The 21,113-nt window shown below is 49.1% G+C and overlaps 1 protein-coding gene across 2 annotated transcripts in view; it reads left to right on the top strand.

Annotated features, from left to right (window-relative positions):
- The window catches only part of PPARG (peroxisome proliferator activated receptor gamma), a 52,574-nt gene that overhangs the window by 15,697 nt on the left and 15,764 nt on the right, over positions 1-21,113 (top strand). The window contains exons 4-5 of one of the 2 annotated variants that reach the window (XM_038772295.1): positions 9,167-9,366; positions 17,990-18,440. In XM_038772295.1, the coding sequence (XP_038628223.1) occupies positions 9,167-9,366; positions 17,990-18,440 (651 nt within the window). The remainder of the gene's footprint in view (positions 1-9,166; positions 9,367-17,989; positions 18,441-21,113) is intronic. The other variant, XM_038772296.1, reaches the window with a different exon arrangement.

Genomic DNA, 21,113 nt, shown 5'->3' with positions numbered 1-21,113 from the left:
CCGAGCACCATGCTAAGCCCTTGGGAGAGTATAATATAACAGAGTTGGTAGACACATTCCCTGCCCATAAGGAGCTTACAGTCTAGAGGAGGGGCTTACAATCAAATGGAGGTTCAATACCTGTTCTCCCTCCCCCTTGGACCGTGAGCCTTCTAGACTGTAAGCCCAGTGTGGGCAGGGATTGTCTCTATTGCTGAATTGTACTTTCCAAGCGCTTAGTACAGTGCTCTGCACAAGGTAAGCGCTCAATAAATACAATTGAGTGAATTGAATGAATGAATGAGCACCATTTGGGACAGGGTCTGTGTCCGACCTGACTGTCTTGAATCTACCCCAGTGCTTACTAATAATAATAACAACAATTTTGGTATTTGTTAAGCACTTACTATGTGCAAAGCACTGTTCTAAGCGCTGGGGAGGATAGAAGGTGATCAGGTTGTCCCATGTGGGGCTCACAATCTTAATCCCCATTTTACAGATGAGGTAACTGAGGCACAGAGAAGTTAAGCGACTTGCCCCAAGTCACACAGCTGACAAGCAGCAGAGTTGGGACTTGAACCCATGACCTCTGACTCCCGAGCCCGTGCTCTTTCCACTGAACCACACTGCTTCTCTAGTACAGTGCTGGGCACATAATAAGCACTTAACAAATACCACAATTGGCCAACTTTATTCTGCGCAAGCCAAGCACCTAGTATGGTGTAAAATAATCAATCAGTGGTATTTACTGAGTGCTTACTATGAGCAGAGTACTGGACAGCAATACAAATAAAATTGGTAGACACAATTCCTGCCCTAAAGGAGCTTACCGACTAGAGAGAGACAGACAGACATGAATAATAATTAATAATAATGATGGTATTTGTTAAGCACTTACTTTGTGCCAAGCACTGTTCTAAGCACTGGAGTAGATACAAGGTAATAAGATTGTCCCACGTGGGGCGCACAGTCTTCATCCCCATTTTACAGATGAGGGAACTGAGGCACAGAGAAGTTAAGCGACTTGCCCAAAGTCATACAGCTGACAAGTGGCAGAATCAGGATCAGAATCAGGACTGTGCTAAGCACTTAGTACAGTGCTCTGCACACAGTAAGCACTCAATAAATACGATTGATTGATTGATTGATTGATTAGAACCCACGACCTCTGACTACGAAGCCCGTGCTTTTTCCACTGAGCCACGCTAAATTACAGATAGGAGAAATTGCAAGGTCTGTGAGCCAGTTGGGTAGGGACCATCTCTATATGTTGCCGACTTGTACTTCCCAAGCACTTAGTATAGTGCTCTGCCCACAGTAGGTGCTCAATCAATACGATTGAATGAATGAATGAATTAATAAGGATATCAATCAATCAATGGTATTTATTGAGCACAGAGCACTGTACTAAGTGCCTGGGAAAGTCCAATGCAATAGAGTTCGGCAAGACAAGGTAGAAAGGGGAGAGCTGAACGCACGAAATGGGCAACTCAATAAATGCTGCTACTACTACTGCTCATCCCTTGACCCTTGACCCTAAGTCTAGTCATGCAGCATTGAAGCCTTTACCCTAAACAGTTCAGCCACACTTGACTTAATCAAAGACTCAATCAATCAATCAGTGATGTTTATTGAGTGTTTACCGTGTGCAGAGCATCATCATCATCATCAATCGTATTTATTGAGCGCTTACTGTGTGCAGAGCACTGTACTAAGTGCTTGGGAAGTACAAATTGGCAACATATAGAGACAGTCCCTACCCAACAGTGGGCTCACAGTCTAAAAGGGGGAGACAGAGAACAAAACCAAACATACTAACAAAATAAAATAAATAGAACAGATATGTACAAGTAAAATAAATAAATAAATAAATAAATAAATAGAGTAATAAATATGTACTAAGTGCTTGGAAGTTGAACTGTATTGCTCCCAACTACCAGCACCCATTTGGGATGAAATGTGAATGGGGTTAATAGTACAAACATGGGGGCGAGTGCGGGGGTTGGATTTGAAGATGTCTTTGAAGCATGGACCAGAATCCTGGGGTTCGGGCTGACACAGGCTGGGGTCAGGATGGCCCTTTTGTCTCAATCAATCAATCAATCAATCGTATTTATTGAGCACTTACTATGTGCAGAGCACTGTACTAAGCGCTTGGGAAGTACAAATTGGCAACACATAGAGACAGTCCCTACCCAACAGTGGGCTCACAGTCTAAAAGGGGGAGACAGAGAACAAAACCAAACATACTAACAAAGTAAAATAAATAGAATAAATAGTCTCCAGATATGGTGCCGGATGATTTTATGCCCTGTATTTTTATTCTCAGTACCTAGGTTTCCTCCATCCCAACTCCTAATAATAATAACAATAATAATAATAGTATGTGTGAAGTGCTTATTATGTGCCAAGCACTGGGGTAGATAATAATAATAATAACGATGGCATTTGTTAAGCGCTTACTATGTGCAGAGCACTGTTCTGAACGCTGGGGGGGATACAAGGTGATCAAGTTCTCCCACGTGGGGCTCACAGTCTTAATCCCCATTTTACAGATGAGGTAAGTGAGGCTCAGAGAAGTTAAGTGACTTGCCCAAGGTCACACAGCAGACATGTGGTGGAGCCGGGATTCGAACCCATGACCTCTGACTCCAAAGCCCGTGCTCTTTCCACTGAGCCACGCTGCTTCTCTGAAGCAGATACAAGATAAACAGGTCAGACTCAATCCCTGTCCCCCATGAGGTTCACATTCTAAGTAGGAGGGAGAACAGGTATTGAATCCCCATTTTACAAAAGAGGAAACGGAGGCCCAAAGAAGTTTAACGACTAGCCCAAGGCCACCCAGTAGGAAGGGGCAGAGCCGGGATTAGAACCCAGGTCCTCTGACTCCAGGCCCGGGCTCATTTCCACTAGGCCACACTGCTTCCTGCAACCCAGAAGCAGCACCCATGTTCCCAAAGACCCAGGAAGGGAATGTGATGGCTGTGGAGCGAGGAATGGGTGGAGCGGGGAGGGTCAGGGGGCCCAGAAAAAATGCTCTGGGTTTGGGTGAAATCAGGGAGACTTCCACTAAATAGCATCTGTATGATGTCATCATGTTACACTGCATGCCTTGTGTGATGTCACTTGTGTGTTTGGGGATGGGGGGCATTTTTCTTTGAGGGCCATCGCTACTTACTCTAGCTGAGCCTAATCCAAGTTGAGCCCAAGGAGTGTGGCCCCAAGCTTGGCCTGAGGCTCCGGCTGGACCCAATCACATTTGGCATTCCACCCATTCATTCATTCAGTCAGTCAGTGAGTCATATTTATTGAGCGCTTACTGTGTGCAGAGCACTGTACTAAGCACTTGGAAAGTACAATATAGCAATAGAGACAATCCCTGCCTGCAACAGGCTTACAGTCTAGAGGGGGGAGACAGACATCAAAACAAGTTAACAGGCACCAATATAAATAAATAGAATTATAAATATATACATAAGTGCTGTGGGGCAGGGAAGGGAGGGGGGAGAGCAAAGGGAGCGAGTCAAGGTGACGTGGAAAGGAGGGGGACACTCGATATCCCATTACTGCTTCGCCCTAGCTGTCAATCTCCCAAAAGCCAGGCAGGCTTTCTTGATTTGGATTTCTTCTTCTTTATCTGTCTATGCCTTGCTGGATAGTGTGCTGCCTAGACAGCAGAATTCAGGGTCAGCACCAAGTTCTGTGGTGTTGAGGAAAATTCCACACTCCCCATCTTCAAAGCCCTACTAAAATCATATCTCCTTCAAGAGACTTTCCCTTACCAATCCCTCATTTCCCCGCCCTGTTCTCACTCCCCTCTGCATTGTCGATGCTCTTGGGCATGTTTCCCGTAAGGACTTTGATATTTACCCCACCTTCAGTCCCACAGCATTTACACCCATATCCTTATACTCTGCGGCTTCCTGTAGGTATAATTTATTTTAATGTCTGTCTCCCACTCGGAACTGTAGGCTCCTTGTGGGCAGGGATCTTGTCTACCAACTCTGTTTTGTTGTTCTCTCCCAAGTACTTAGTACAGTGCTCTGCACACAGTAAGCACTCAGTAAATACCATTGATTGATTAATTGGGTGTAGTGTTTTCCATGTGTCGACTACTACATGTTGCCATCCAGCTGGGCAGCAGCAGCTTGCCTCTGGCAATGTCCAAAGGCAGGAATAGGGGTTTCTGGTGGCAGTGGGCTGTCAACAAACATTCCCCAACCTCCAATCAATCAATCCATAGTATTTACTGAGCACCTACTGTATACAGAACACTGGACTGAGCGCTTGGGAAAGTCCAGTAGAGTGAGTTGACATGATCTCTGGCCTCAAGGGGCTTACAGTCTTTCTGCTCCAGGCAAGCTAATAAAAATCACCTCAGAGAGGGCAGCACATGGAATGCCTGGAGGGCATTATAGCAGTCATAATGATGGTATTTGTTAAGCAATTACTATGTGCCAAGCACTGTTCTAAATACTGGGATAGATACAGGGTAATCAGGTTGTCCCACGTGGGGCTCACAGTCTGAATCCCCATTTTACAGATGAGGTCACTGAGGCACAGAGACGTTAAGCAGCTTGTCCAAGGTCACACAGCAGACCAGCGGCAGAGCCGGGATTAGAACCCACGCCCTCTGGCTCCCAAGCCCATGCTCTGGCCACTAAGCCACACTGCTTCTCAGGCATGTAACCCCAAGCTCAAAAGGAAAAGAAGGAGCCGTGTGAACCCCCACCCCTCCCCAACCCTGCTATAAGCAGCAGGCTTATATGAGAAGCATCATGGCCTAGTGGATAGAACACATGCCTGGAAGTCACGTGGTCATGGGTTCTAATCCTGGCCCTGCCACTTGTCTGCTGTGTGACCTTGGGCGAGTCATTTCACTTCTCTGTGCCTCAGTGACCTCATCTGTAAAATGGGGATGAAGACTGTGAGCCCCACGTGGGACAAGGACTGTGTCCATTCTGATCTGCTTGTATCCACCCAGCGCTCAGTACAGTGCCTGGAACATAGTAAGCGTTTAACAAATACCATGATTATTATAAGATCCTCCACCATCACAGTGCCACCCAAGCCTCACCCTCCCTTTAAGGAGCAGACGGCAGGGCAGCAGGAGGAGTAGGGGAAGCAGGGTACGTTGGGAACTTGGCTGTTACTCAACTGCTAGCAGATGGGGAGGAGAGGCAAAGAGTTCATTTTAATGTTTAATTGTAGGTTTTTCTGTGTTTGACTTCCCCCCACCCACCAGACACACATACACAGGCACACAGACACACAGACACACACACACACACACACACACACACACACACACAGATGTTAAATGCCACGTGAGTAGGGACTGTCTTCAATTGTTATGGTCTTCTGAGTAATCCCAAGCGCCCAGTACAATGCAATGCACAAAACAGGCACCTCATAAATACTAGTAATAAACAAATAAGAATATTAGCAGCACCTCATGTTGAAATAAGTATCTCAAGGGAGGCTGGGAGGCGGAAGACCAGGGTTCTAGTACCGACTCTGACCCTAGCCTCCTGGGAGCCCTAGAGCAAGTCATTTACCCGCTCTGAGCCTCAATTTCTGCATCTTTCAAATGGGGATGAGATATCCCTGCTCTCCCTCTGAGACCGTGAGTCCCAGGTTGCGGCGGGGACTTTGCCTGATCGATCCTGGATTGACCCCAGTGCTCAGCACAATGCTTAGCACAGCGCCTGGCACAGAAGTTCTTAATACTGTCAGTTTTCCTAGAGCGGGAGGGCGGGTTCCTGATGTTGCCGACTTGTACTTCCCAAGCGCTTAGTACAATGCTCTGCACACAGTAAGCGCTCAATAAATACGATTGAATGAATTACTGATTGCAGTACTCACAAGCACACAGCCATGTCTTCCAACACTGCATCTTGCTGAATCCAGACAGATGCTATCTGTGGGAAGAGCATTCCCCGATTCCTCAATAGCATTCTCTCCCAAAATGCAGAGTGAAAACCCACGTTTTGACAGAACTGACTGTATGATCTTGGAAAGAGATAACGAGTAATCGCAAGGACCTGCAAACCAGTGACTGCTAAGAGAAATCTGCATTAGGTTAATATGCTTCGATACTTCCAGCAAAAAAACTCAGTAGTTCACAGCAGAAACAAGCCATATTCACTGACCAGGTATCAAGCAGCCCAAGGAGGGCCTCAGGAGCTTTAACTGTCTTAACATTTCTTAAAGGGGCCTTTGCTCCTGGAATTTATTGTGACTTGTGCCAAAGGCAGCACATCTCCAGGGGTAACCAAGAGCTGCAGAAGAAACTAGAATCACACTTTATGTTTTTGTGGTAAAAGTCATGCAAAGTGATTCGGATCAGAGTCGCCTACAAGGCTCGCTCAGCAGTACAGACTGTCGATGAGCCTTAAGAAACCCGAGGCGAAGCCCCCCTCCTGCTCATGACTAAAGATTTTTGCCAGCAACCCAGAAATTCACGCTGCCTGCCCAGAACACTCTCCAATGATCTACAGCTAGGCGAAGGAAAGAAAACAGAATGAAAAAGGCTTCAGGGAGATTGACGGACAGAGGTTGGGAATGCCAGGGCATTGAGTTCCATTCTAAATTGAAGGTGAATAAAGCTGTGGTGGTGTCCAACTTTCTAGACAGCTAAGGGCCTGGACTGACCACAGGAGACGCGTCCCGCTGCTTGAGCTGTTTCACCGGCACCACCTACAAAGCCTTCTGGCCACCACAAGGCAGGACCAGACGGCCCCCAACAGAGTCCTGGAGCGCAGTCAGCTCACCATCGTCGGAACCACCCTCCCAGCCACACGGCTCTGCTGGATGGGCCCCGAGGAGGAGAGCGGGCAGCGGCAGGATACCCGAGCAGCAAACGGAGAGACCAGCATGGCGGAGAGCTGTCGGGAGAGGGATGGCTCTCCCCGAGCAGAGAAGGGCTTGACGGAGATCGGAGGCCAGGAGCCCGGCTGGAAAACAGAGGCCGGTCCTGCTCGGGGCAAACCCGATAGCGCAGCCAGGATCGAGCCTCACAGGCCAACCGGGCAGGATAGAGGAACCCACGCTCGCCGGCATGCATCGGATCGGGCCCCGCTGTCGGCAGCGTCGCCTTTGACAACAGACGGCTAGATGTGCTTAACATGGAAAAAAGGGATCTGTCAATTCTCTCCCAACTTCAGAATTCCTCCCTTTCGGGTCACCGGGACTCAGATTCTGCCCGTTCGCCAGGATTAACTAGGCCACTGGCTTCGGAGTTTGAAAGGGGTGAAATGTCATGACTGCCCAGTACTTGCACCTGTGGATGATTTCGTGTGCTCAGTTAATCCTGTGCTGAGGTAATAAGAGTTGCCCAAAGCTGGTAGATAGGCCAGGAGCTAGGACTGTAATCCACCTTCGGGAAAAAAAAAACCACTTGGCTGAGAATTCTTTCTTTTTGGTCGAGGACCATAGGGTGTCTGTCTTTCTGACCCCCTTCAGTTTGGTAGAGCAGGTAGGTATCTGGGACCCATAAAACCCTGGGTGCTTTCTTTCACTCCAGGAATTCCCCCTCAGTGGGCCACACTGTCCAACCACCACATTCAAATGTTTGCTCTATCTTACCCCTGGCTCCCCCAGGCCTTTCCCTTCACCTCCCCCTGCCGACCCCGCCACCAGCACACCCTCACTCTCTCTCACTCCCTCCCCTTGCTCTCTGTTCCCTATCTCTGGGTTTCATGCCCTCTCGTTCACCATTTTTTCTTTTCTTTTCCTGTTTCGAAACTTGGCATCCGGGAGCAGCTATTCCCGAGCCGCTGGCCTTCAGGAGCCGGGCCACTCCGCTTCATTGGGAAACAGGGCTGTTTGCTGATGAAGCGTATTTGCCCTCCCCAAGGAACCAAAGGGAAACAAAGATCCTGGGATCCCAAACAAATATCAGTTGGCAATTATTCAAAAGTTTCCATTTGAAGAGATTGTAGGGAAGGGACATCTTCAGGAAAAAGCCTAAATATAGTCTTATTTAAGTGTTTCCAGCTGAGGGGTGAGGTTCCCTCCTCCTCCCTGCTAATGATTTTCTTACTGTGAGTCTGGCGGGCTCTGGGGAAGGCCCTCCCCTTGTCCCTCGTCCTCCCCACCACCACCCAAACATATACACACACCCCAGCCCAGATCTCATCCCTGTCGGGGCAGCCAGCCTGGAGAATGTGGATTTCTATATCCAAGCTGCAGCAGCCCGGCAAATTTGAGGCCCTGGAGTATACGGGTGCTAAATGGTTTTCCCCGGGCCCCTTTGTCATTGAAGATGATTTTCACTCCCCACGGAAGGGCTATTTCTGGCCCAATAACACGATGTCACCAGAAACAGTCCAAGTCTCCTCCAACAGGGAAAAGGCTGCCAGTCCGAGCAGCTGTTCCCAAATTAGCAGCTCAGAAGTGCTGGACTAATGGGATTCATTGCTCCAGGGTGGAGCAAGCTTCCAGTCAAGCCCATCTCCCCGCCTGAGCCCTCTTCCCAACTTTCACTTAGACTGTGAGCCCCATGTGGGACAGGGATTGTGCCCAACATGATTAACTTGTATCTACCGCAACGCTTAGTACAGTGCCCGGCACATAGTAAGTTCTTAACAAATACCATAAAATAAAATAAAAAACTTTCTTCCTCTGCCCACCTCACTCTTGGCCCCCCTTCTCCCAGATTCCCTCTCCCTCTGAGGCAGATCCAGCTGGGAGATCCAGCTAGCAAATGCCCAGGCTCGAGGGGGACCATTCTCAGGGTGAATGGCTTGAAGGGGTTGGGCATGGGGAGCCTCAGTTTCCTCAACTGTAAAATGGGGATTAAATACCTTTTCTTCCTCCTACTTAGACAGTGAGCCCCATGTGGGACCTAATTAACCAACCTAATTAACTTATATCTACCCCAGCCCTTAAAACAGTGAAAAAAAAAATGTATGGTTGGATGGATGGATGGATAGATGGGTGGATGGGTGGGTGAATGGATGAATGAACCAACAATCGAACGAATGAATTTCCTTGCTCCTAACTGTTGGTGCTCTCCCAGTGGAACAGAAATGCTGGCAAGGGGAAAAAACCCAATCGGGAGATTTAGATGGGTGGGGACAGGAGCGGGCAGGGGCAGGAGGGGTGGGGGCGGGAAAGGAGAGCTGTTTAGATATGAGCCACACTAATGTAATGATTCATCCTGTCGTTCGACCTTCCTCTGCAGCAATCAGGTTTGGGCGGATGCCACAGGCCGAGAAGGAGAAGCTGTTGGCGGAGATCTCCAGTGATATCGACCAGCTGAACCCGGAGTCGGCTGATCTCCGGGCCCTGGCAAAGCATCTGTATGACTCATACATAAAGTCCTTCCCTCTGACCAAAGCCAAGGCGAGGGCAATCTTGACAGGAAAGACAACAGACAAATCAGTTAGTTCTCTTTGATTGTCTTCACTTGGGGAGGGCTTTTTCTTGGAGTGAATGATTGACTGTGTCCACACATACGCACACACTCACACGCACGCATGCACACACTCAACCCTTCTGTTCTTCACTGTACGTATTTCATGCTGGGTCTGACAACAGGAAATGTTTTCCGATAGGAAAGGTAAAGACTTGAAGGAAAAATATCCTCCAACTTCACCTAATCAGATCCTTAAAGTGAGGACAAGAATTTGTAGGTCACCTTCACCAGGTAGAAGAGCACCCATCTTTCCCCCACCACTCCCCAGCCCTCAGGGGAGCAGGACCCTGAGCTCTGGATTAGGAAGCCCTAGTTCAGGTTCTGGGCAAGTGTCACTGGTGGCAACGGTGGCTGCAGCTACTGCGGCTATGGCTGCTGCTCTGTGGGTGGGGGTCCCAAAACTCGGAAGAGGCGCTCTTCCCATGGGCTAGAGGGCCCCATGGGTATCCCTTTTAAGGGGAGAAAATGCAGGGTTATCGGGGGCTGGGTCCAATTTGCCCCAAGCCGAGCCCCCACCCAAGAAGACCTCAGGTCCTTTGGCCGAGCACTTCAAGTAGCAGTGGCCTGACCTGAGCTCTGAAGCCCTGAAAGGGAGAGTCCAGTGGCCTTGTCCAGTGGCCTCGGTTCTAGGCAACAGTCACTCTCCCGACTCAAGCCCTGATGCAGATGGGGTAGAAAGAAGCTCCTGGGGCGGGGGCACAGTGACTATAAAGGATGGTACACAGACCCTGCTGCTCCCAGGGCTCCTCCTCATGGAGGCCTCAGAATTTGAGGCTGTTCCAGCCCACTTAGGACACCTTAAGTGCTTAAGTGCATCCCCCAGGGTGCCTTTGTGAAAACTGGTTGAGGGGGGTGGGAGCAAAAACTCATCCTAGTGTAATTGATTGATAGGCTGTAAATGGTCCTCGAATCAGTCCAGGCCTCCTTTCCAGTAGCCCCCCCAGCCACCCAGCACCACCTGGCCCGGCCAAGCTCCCCAGCATGCTAGTGAGAGTGGGGAGCAAGGGGGCTGCAGGAAGGAGGGCCTTGAAAGAGGAAGGACAACACAGACAAAGCCCAAATGCTCTGCCAGACACCCAGGTGCAGGTCGAGCCCCCTGTCTTTCTCCCTCCCCAATGTCCTCTCCGTGGACCACTAGCGGGGCAGGATGATGGAGGCAAAAAAAAAAAGCCAGATTGCCTTGTCCAGCAGTTCCTCATCTGCAGTGAGTAGGCTCGTCTCAGCTCCTTTGGGCTCCATTCTGCCTTCTCCAGGGGGAGCCGGGCTGGCTTTGGACCGGGGCTTGGGGACGCGATCACTTCTGGTGATCCGAGAGGAATCGGAGCAGTCAGTGGGGGCAGGGGATGGAAGCCATCACTGCCACGCAGACCCGGCTGCGCCTGAGGGGGCCAACAGCCCCGAATCCTTGAGATCAGAGGGGAAACTAGACAACTTTGTAGAAAGAGTAATTTAGGATTTGCATGCTCTCTCACCCATCCACCTATTTCCCTCCCCTCCTCATTCGCCTGGGACCGTCCATCCCGAGACCCTGAACCATAGAAGGGGAGCCTGTCCCCAGCCCCAACTTGGCACATTCCCTTCGGGAGGGCCCTCGCAGCTCCGGCAGAATGGAGTTTGGGTGCGGGACTTTGGTGCCTTGTTCCCGCGGAGGCGGTTTGATAGCTGGTCTGGACTTTGGAAGGGCCCTGCTGTTTGCCCATTACCCTGGGGCCGTGTTCGCTCAGGGTCTATAATCATCACGTGATCCATATTTGTTGATGAAAACAAACAGAGGGCCCCTCCAAAACCATTCTCAGTGTCGTGGTTGGTCATAAAATGATAAATAGACAAACCGCTGTATGATACTCGCCAACTCTTCACGCCGTATCTCAGAGGTTGAGAGGCCCTGGCTCTGCTCTGTCTGCAAATAATGAGTAAAAGTTTTTATACTATTTGTACTGTAGCGGACTTTGGGCAACAGAAACCTTCCTCCCAACTCCTCCCTCTCCCCCCCCACCCCTGCCACCAGTTTACTGAAGACTCAGTTGAAGCTAATGTGCCTTTCAATTGCAGGAGAAAAATTGGCATCATCTGAAAAGCAGGTGAAATGCCAAACTTCAGGCCCGAGTACCTGGTTGTCTGTCCTGAAATTTACAGCGCTCTTTGGCTCTAATCATGTAAACTTCAGGATGGCTGTTTAGCCTATTTAGATTCTCCACTCCCGGCCGGGTAAGGTCTGTTCTTTTTCCTTTCTCTTTGGGACCCGGAGCCTGAACATGCTGGTGCTTGTTCCCCCGACGTCCCATGGTCCCCCAAGGCCAAGGCGAGATCATGGGGCCACAATCCCAGGGGAGGAAGCAAGCACCGCAGACAAGGCAAGGCAGGACAAGGGAAAAGGGCCAGGCCTCGGATTTCGGGAGGCTGCAAAGAGACCGAGGCCCCGGAGATATTTGCCCGCATCAGTGTTTCTGTTCAAATATCATCTGGGCTTAAAGGCCCACCTGTATCCTCTGCCCTCCAGAGTTGCCTTTGAAAATCACCACAGCCCCACAGGAATGCCTTGGATTCATAATGCACACCTGACCTAGGCTGCTTATATCATCCCTGCCCTTGTCGGCTGCCCCGCTCTAAGTTGGTGTAGTTGGTTTCCTGGCCGAGTTGTCGGAGGGGTGGGAAGGCCGGCCTGCCACCCCTTTGGCCCTGGCTCCCTTCAGGCCCCCCTTGCCGCCAATGTGGACAACGGAAGTTTGAAGGACAGCCCGGAACTCTGGAGGTTTCTGCATGATCGTCAAGAGGCGCAGCCCTGGGAGGGGTGTGCAAGGGAGGGGAGCAGGAGTAGCCAAACCAAGGAGGAAGGCCTGAGGGTAGGGGGAGCCATGCCCAGGGTTCTCTGACTGGATTCCCCTAGTTTAGAGGGTAACTGGCTCTCAGCCATAAAGGAAAGAGTGAAATTGTTTTTCGAAGAAACGAGCGATTTCCTATCTTCAGCTCAGTGTTGATAAGGAACGAAGCAAACACCGACTGACCAAACCCAGAGGTTTCAGACAAGAGCGCCCATTGGGGCATATTCTGCCCTTACTGTTTCAAACCGCCCTGCAGGCTGCCGTCTTTCTGCTAAACTTGGTGTCACATTTTTCATGCAAAATTTTCTCATCTGTTTGTTGGCATTTTCGCACTGAAGACAGACTACCCCTCCAAAAAATATCTTTAATCTAGCCGAGGGAATTGAACCTGTTCCCTGCTTCTGCTTTGGGAACCCGTTTCTTCTCTTCTGCTCAGTTCCCCCAGATCCAGAGCGGTCCTCCTCCGTGTTTCCAAATGACACCGCAGATGGTGAAGTTTCCTCCCTGGGTGTGTGTGGCTGGAAAAACCAACTTGGGCCCTACAGTCCCAACCACAACACACACACACATACACACATACACATACACCCTCCCCGCCACATACACACCCTGCCCCTTGTTGTGCTATCGTATTTGGTGTTTGCAGCGGTTGGTGCTGTTTTCACTCTTGACCTCCTTGCTTCATTCTCTTCTCAAAGCTTCTGCTCCAACGGAGCCGCTCCTTTCTGGATTGCAGTGCGTCTTCCTGGCCCTCCTCCAGCTGTTGACCTCTAGCTTTCAGCTGGGACATGGCGCTGTTGGAAACTGTGCTTCCCTGCCACCTTAAAACGCTTCCTCTGCCCCCCTCACTTTTGGTCACCCCATTTCAGTACATCATGCTGCAGCTGTTTAGGAATCCTGCTGTCGACCCCCTTTTAATTCAGCTCCCTTTCGGTTTTCTGGAATTGGCAGGCAAGCCAGCTTGACAATGGACTTTAAGCCAAGAAGCAGTTGAGCTCCTCTGGGGTTTGAAAGGGCTGCTGATCTGGGCACCCTTGAACATACAGGGGGTCTTAACCTTTATTAACAACTGGGTCCTGCAGTCAGTCTTCAGATTTCACTTGAAAGTCCCGCACTGTATTCCTCTCCGTTCTCCCAGAAAAGAATACTGGCCAGAGGTGAAGGAGCGTGGAAGTAGCAGTAGCCAGAGCAAGTGAGAAGAGAAACTTCTCCTATCCCTTCCACTGTCACCATCACCACCACTGCCAGTCCTCAGAATCTGTGCTGCAGGGCTGTTTCTTGCTGTCCTCTCGGCAGAGATGCAAACTTTGGATCACGGGCGGTGGTGGCGGCGTTGGCGGCAGCAGCAACAACAGCAGGGGCAGTTTCTCTTTTCATCTGTTCCAGTTGTCGCTCCACTTGTTGCTGTGCTGCCCGGGCTTCTCAGGGAGCACAGCAAGAAACCGCTGAGCAGAGGCAGAAGCTGCTACTTAGTGTCCAATTGGCCAGACCCCTTTGCCTCTCCCCTCCCCCTGGCCCCCGAGCCCCTCTCCTCCGCTTCCCCAGGGAGGAAAACCTGGACATTGTCAGTGCCATAGACGAGGCCAAACAATGGACCAGAACCTAAATTAGTTGAAACTGCTGATGGGGGTGACCACTGGGACCCTGCTGGAGTTCCCACTTCGGGGGGAGCCCTCTCTGGGCCCCCATCCTGAAATATTCATGGTGCAGCATAGCTGACCCAGGCCTCCGGAGAAACTCTGGCCAGAGCACAGTATTACTTGGATGATTCTCGTAAGCCTCTTTTTGCTATAAGTGGTCAGCTCTCATGGCCTACTGTGTTCATCTTCTCAGTTGGTTTGAGGGTAAGGAGGAGGCAGTAGCGTTGCTTTCTGTGAAAGGGGAAACTGAAATGCAGTGGGCAACCACTATTAGTAATTAACTACTCATGACTCATTGGTGCCCTGGCACCTGTCTGGCCCCGCGCCCCTGCCATGGGAAGGTAAAGAATCTTCTGTGAGTCGTGCTGCCTGAGTGTCATTTTGCCTTGTCACTTAGAATGCACAGTGAAGGCAGAAGGAGGCTCATTCTTACCCCGGGTGGTTTTCCAGCAAACAGTGCTGGGAAGGGTAGAGTTGACTTCCAGGCATCATCGGTCAGCATTGACCGAAACGTACGCATTTACCGCGCACACAGGATCGTGGTAGACTCTGCCACTGTGACTCCTGGGAGCATTCGTTTGCAGGCTGCCAGCCTGATTCTGATTCCGTTTCATAGCAGGGCTGGCTCCTGAGCACTGAAGAAGAAACTGGAAAGGTCTGGCATGGTTGTGGGGTGCGCGGAATTCTTTTCTCTGTCCTTGAGAGTTTATTGCCAGGAAATCCTGACCACCATTGCCAAGGGGTTAAAATCACATTGTTGTTAAACAGGAACCAAGGGCTTTATATAGGGAGGGGGTAGAATAGAATCACATGGGTGATTTTTAAGGGCAGCTTTCCAGATAAACTGTTTACCCAGAGGTGAACATGTCCTATACCACCTACCCTTTGAGACTTGCCTGTGACTGATAGTGAAAGAAAATGAAAAATCCAGCCAGGCAGGACAAAAAATGAGGCAGTCAATGATGTAGGGACTGCAGTACGGGGGTGGGGGGGAGTGTGTGAAGTCCCCCGCAAGAAGTGGTATGTTTACACCCATATCCAATCAATCAAGGGCATGTATTGAGAGTTGACTGTGGGCAGAGCACTGGACTAAGTGCCTAGGAGAGTACAATAGAACAGAGTTGTATCCACCTTCAGACTTTCCCCAGCCAAAAAAGCAGTCCAACTTCAGGGGTTACCAGGGCACTGGGTGGAGCTCCCGGGAGTAGGGCTTTTGGGAATTGGTGCTTTCCCACTTGGCGTCACTAAGAGGTGGGTTAGAGCCAGGCAAAGGAAAAGTAGGAAAAGGGCAAAAAGGGCAGCCTACTCTACTCACCACCAGACAAGGCTGTAAAGCCCTCCGGGGCCCATCAGCACTAGGATCGATCAGTTATTATGACTGTTATTATTATGGTACTTGTTAAGTGCTCAGTATGTGCCAAGCACTGTTCAGTAAATTGATGGTGTTTATTAAGTGCTTACTGTGTGCTGAGCACTGTCTCAGACACTTGGGAGAGAACAAAACAGGAGAGTTTGTACACATGATCCCTGTCCACGAGGAGCTTAAAATCTAGAGGGGGAGGCAGACATTAAAATAAATTAATTACAGATGGGGGAAACAGTAGACTATATAAGGACATGTGCATAAGTGCTGTGAAGCTGTAACATCTCTGCACTTTGGTTTCCTTATCTGTAAAATGGGGATTCAATACCATTCTCTCTCCTACTTGGACTGCGAGCCCCTTATGGGACAGGGACTGTCTGACCTGATTAATCTTGTATCTATCCCAGCACTTAGCATAGTGCTTGGTACCTAGGAAGCACTGGAGAGGTAGATTTGGGAATCTTCCACGGAGATATGGGAGTTGAAGCCATGGGAGCGAATGAGTTCTTCAAGGAAGTGGGTGAAGATGGAGAACAGAGGGGGACTCAGAAGTGAACCTTGAGGGGCCCCCCATAGTTTGGAGGTGGGGGGCAGAGGAGGAACCTGGGAAGGAGACGGAGACACTGCTACCTTATACTGTCGTACGTGTCCTGTGAAATGGCCCTTTGTTGCTTCCACTGCAGTAATATATTCCGTGACCACACACGCACCGCTGGGGGAATTTCCCTGTCAGTGGTGCCAGTCAATCAATCCGTCATTTTTATTGTGCACCTACTGTGTTCAGAGCACTGTACTAAGCACTTGGGAAGTACATTAGAGTTGGTAGGTACTATCCCTACCCTAAAGGAGCTTATAGTTTAGTTGGGGGAGGCAGATGTGCAAGTCAGTTACAGGTAGGGGAAACAGCGGAGTATAAGGATATGGACAGAAGTGATGTGGGGAGCAAGGAGTGAGTACCAAGGGCAGGTAAGTTATATGCATGTATATCCTTTGGTGGAGATAGATGTATTCTGGAGCACCCAAGGGACTTGATGTGTCCCTTGCAAGGATTCCACTAGGAAGTAAACTCCTTGAGATTAGGAACCAGGTTGTCTCTGTTTGACAAGAAACCATCTTCTCTGTGCCTGTTACCTCATCTGTAAAATGGGGATGAAGACTGAGAGCCCCATGTGGGACAACCTGATTACCTTGTATCTACCCCAGTGCTTAAAACAGTGCTTGGAACATAGCAAGCACTTAACAAATACCATCATTATTATTATTACAGTGTTTGGCACATAGTAAGCGCTTAACAAATACCATAATTATTTATTATTATTATTATTATTATCCTCACCATCAATTAGTACTGGCCTTACAAGTACCATGATGTAGCCCGGGTGGGCCAATTCAGATCCCCTGTGCAACCCACCAGTTGATTCTGTTTGGGCCACCGAGCACCTGTATATATGTATATATGGTTGTACATATTCATTACTCTATTTATTTATTTATTTATTTATTTTACTTGTACATTTCTATCCTACTTATTTTATTTTGTTGGTATGTTTGGTTCTGTTCTCTGTCTCCCCCTTTTAGACTGTGAGCCCACTGTTGGGTAGGGACTGTCTCTATGTGATGCCAATTTGTACTTCCCAAGCGCTTAGTACAGTGCTCTGCACATAGTAAGCGCTCAATAAATACGATTGATTGATTGATTGATTGATTGTTCCAGCAGCCAGTATACTAAACACCATTGATTGACAGATTGATCGATCGATTGCCACTGCACATGAAAATGCCACAGTTTGAGACTCTCGGCCTGTTTGGCAGTGTCAGTGGTTGGTCCCACAAGAGTTGTGTGTCTTTAGCCCCTTTGTGCGTGATCAATGAATCAATCAATCAATGGAATTTACTGAGCACTTACTGTATGCAGAGCACTGGACTAAGCTTCTGGGAGAGGACAATACTGCAGAGTTAGTAGACATGTCGTTTCCCTGTTTTCCCAGGTGTCTCCCTTGACTTTTCCCTAAGCACCACTACAGTCCTGAGGAAGTGATGAAGGGGTTTTACATCATACAATTTGGCCTTTTGGGCAGACATTTGTGATTCCAATTCCAAAGTCCTTCTTCGGCCATTTCTTTTGGCAGATCTTCCTACCTGGGGCCCTAAAATCTGCTTTTTCAGAAAGAGCCGGCTTCCAGGACATTAACCAAAAAGAGACGCTCTCTTGGCCTTACTTGCCCCATCTCTTTTCAAACTGATTTCCTTTCCTGGGTGAACTCTGCTGCCTTTGAAATTAGAAGGGAAATTTTCTTTTGGGTAGAAGAGCTGCCTGCCCTCGAGCCCTCAAGCTAAAGAAATATTGATCTCTTTTCAGAACAGACAGTTTAAAGGTGACTGAAGTTGTTCTTCTCTGTTGTTAAAAAATGTGACACACAGGGCAGGGAAACCAGTAGAAAATCAACAGGGAATTAGCCCAGACCAAGAAGCCAGGAGGAGAGACCAGGGTCCAAGGGATGGCTTTGGGTTTCCCATGCTTAGGATGAGTAGTAAGAAAATAAAATTCACAGATCCTTGCCCGAGGCATTCCGTTTGGCGGATTCCTGGTAGGGAGGCAAACGTGTGTGTGTGTGTGTGTGTGTGTGTGTGTGTGTGCATGTGCGTGTATGCGTGCACGTGCACATGGGCACACATATATGTGTGTGTCAGCTCAGAGGGTGGTTGAAACATCCTCAGTGACAATATGGTCAACTGAGCCCCTTTTTCTCCATTGTGCTTTTAGCCTTTCGTCATCTACGACATGAATTCCTTGATGATGGGAGAAGATAAGATCCAGTTCAAACATATAACACCCCTGCAGGAGCAGAACAAGGAGGTGGCCATCCGCATATTTCAGGGCTGCCAGTTTCGCTCTGTGGAGGCAGTACAGGAGATCACAGAGTTTGCCAAAAGCATTCCAGGTTTTGTGAACCTTGACTTGAACGACCAAGTAACGCTCTTGAAATATGGCGTCCATGAGATCATCTACACCCTGCTGGCCTCCTTGATGAATAAGGATGGGGTCCTCATTTCAGAGGGTCAAGGCTTCATGACCAGGGAGTTTCTGAAGAGCCTGCGAAAACCCTTTGGTGACTTTATGGAACCCAAGTTTGAGTTTGCTGTGAAGTTCAATGCACTGGAATTAGATGACAGCGACTTGGCGATATTTATAGCCGTCATTATCCTCAGTGGAGGTAAGCCTAGCCTTAGGCAATCAGCCTTTCCGATTCCAGAGGTGGGTGGAAGGTGGAGGGGGGAAGGGGAAGTGGTGCTTGGCATCTCATGTTTTGGTGCTTCCTGCTCTCTGCTAGTCCAACCCAATAGGTTTCAGATTTCCTCCAGGTGTAGTTTGCAACCTCTTGAAAAAAAATCATCCTTATTTCTCTCTTTCTTCCTGGATCTGGGGGTGGGGCTGCCATTCCCCATTGGCCAGGTAGCCCTGGGAGAGATGGACATTAACTCTTCCACACCACTGGCTGCCCCTTATTGGGTAACTTATCCATGGGGAGTGCTGAATCAATGCCATCCCTGTGTTGTGATGCCGTAGCTGTGGCATCCCTCCCACTTTCCCTCTCTTCCTCCCTTCCCTCTCTCCCTCCCCCGAGTCTGGATTGCTGATAAGTGAGAAAGAAATGACTCTGAAGGGAAGCAAGGAAGAACAGACAGACAGACAGCTGGACGGACGGAAGGAAGGGAGGGAGGGAGGAAGGTGAGAATCTCTCTAAAGTTTGACTGTGTGGCTGTTGTGGTTAGCATGAGATCAATCAATTGATCCATCATTTATTGAGCACTCACTGTGTGCAGAGCACTGTACTAAGTGCTTGGGAGAGTACAATAGAATAGAGTTGGTAGAAAAATGCGATCTCCCAGCCTGTAGTCAGCTCCGATCTTCTTCCGGGGATTCAATCAATCAATCAATCAATCGCATTTATTGAGCACTTACTATGTGCAGAGCACTGTACTAAGCGCTTGGGAAGTACAAATAGGCATCACATAGAGACAGTCCCTACCCAACAGTGGGCTCACAGTCTAAAAGGGGGAGACAGAGAACAGAACCAAACATACCAACAAAATAAAATAAGTAGGATAGAAATGTACAAGTAAAATAAATAAATAAATAAATAAATAGAGTAATAAATATGTACAACCATATATACATATATACAGGTGCTGTGGGGAAGGGAAGGAGGTAAGACGGGGGGATGGAGAGGGGGACGAGGGGGAGAGGAAAGAAGGGGCTCAGTCTGGGAAGGCCTCCTGGAGGAGGTGAGCTCTCAGCAGGGCCTTGAAGGGAGGAAGAGAGCTAGCTTGGTGGATGGGCAGAGGGAGGGCATTCCAGGCCCGGGGGATGACGTGGGCCGGGGGTCGATGGTGGGACAGGCGAGAGCGAGATACAGTGAGGAGATTAGCGGTGGAGGAGCGGAGGGTGCGGGCTGGGCAGTAGAAGGAGAGAAGGGAGGTGAGGTAGGAGGGGGCGAGGTGATGGACAGCCTTGAAGCCCAGGGTGAGGAGTTTCTGCCTGATGCGCAGATTGATCGGTAGCCAAATTTGGAACCCTGAAGCCATAGATGGGTGAATAGAAAAACGAGTTTCTGCGGTCCAGTTTCATTTTGCAAAGCGATACCGCCCTGAAATGTTCGATCACTCTGACCGGATCCATTTCAAACAAGTTAAGTTCCATTTGCAATTTTCAAGAGCCAACAAGCGGCCTCGGAACTTGAATTCCAATCAATCAGCGGTATTTATTGAGCGATACTGTGTGCAGAGCACAGTACTAAGGGCTTGAGGGAGTACAACAGAGTTGGTGGATACGTTCCCTGCCCACAGTGAGCTTACAGCCTAGAGGGGCAGATAGACATTAATATAAACGAATAAATTACGGATATTCACATGGATGCTGTGGGACTGAGAGTGAGGTGAATATGACGTGCACAAAGGGTACAGATTCAAGTGCATAGACAATGCAGAAGGGAGAGGGTGTCAGGGAAAGAGGGCTTAATCAGGGATTGTACTATTCCAAGCACTTAGTACAGTGCTCTGCACATAGTAAGTGCTCAATAAATAGCATTGATTGATTGATTGACTGATTGGAAGGCCTCCTGGAGGAGATGTGACTTTAATAAGGCTTCAAAGGTAGGAAGGGTGGTGGTTTTAGCACTTAGTACAGTGCTCTGCACACAGTAAGCGCTCAATAAATACGATTGAATCAATGAATGGTCTGGTGTATATGGTGGAGCAGGGTGTTCCAGGCCAGGGAGAGGATGTGGGAAAGGGGTCGGCGGCGAGATAATCAATTTATTGAGTCGTATTTACTGCACACTTACTGTGTGCCGATCACTGTACTAAGCGGTTGGGAGAGTACAATATAACAGAGTTGGTAGACGTGTTCCCTGCCTACAGCGAGCTTACAGTCTAGAGGGGGGAGACAGACATTGACATAATAAATTACGGTGAATAATAAGATAATAATACTAGTTATGGTATTTGTTAAGCGCTTACTATGTGCCAAACACTATTCCGAGCGATGGGATAGATACAAAGTGATCAGGTTGTCCCACGTGGGGCTCACAGTCTTAATCCCCATTTTACAGATGAGGTAACTGAGGCACAGAGAAGTTAAGCGGCTTGCCCAAGGTCACACAGCAGACGAGTGGCGGAGCCAAGATTAGAACCCGTGTCCTCTGACTCCCAAGCCATACTGATATGTACATAAGTATTGTGGGGCTGAGGGAGAGGTGAATAAAAGGTTCGAATCCAAGCGCAAGAGATAGACGATATCAAGGAAGGGTGAGCAAGCTGGCTCTGGAGGAGCAAAACGTGCGGGCTGGGTTGTAGTTGGGGATCACTGAGGTAAGAGAGGAAGGGGC

This window comes from Tachyglossus aculeatus, chromosome X1, assembly GCF_015852505.1.
Source record: "Tachyglossus aculeatus isolate mTacAcu1 chromosome X1, mTacAcu1.pri, whole genome shotgun sequence".
NCBI lineage: Eukaryota > Metazoa > Chordata > Mammalia > Monotremata > Tachyglossidae > Tachyglossus > Tachyglossus aculeatus.
Note: the sequence above shows the minus strand (reverse complement) of the source record. Positions and strands in the feature narration are given on the sequence as shown.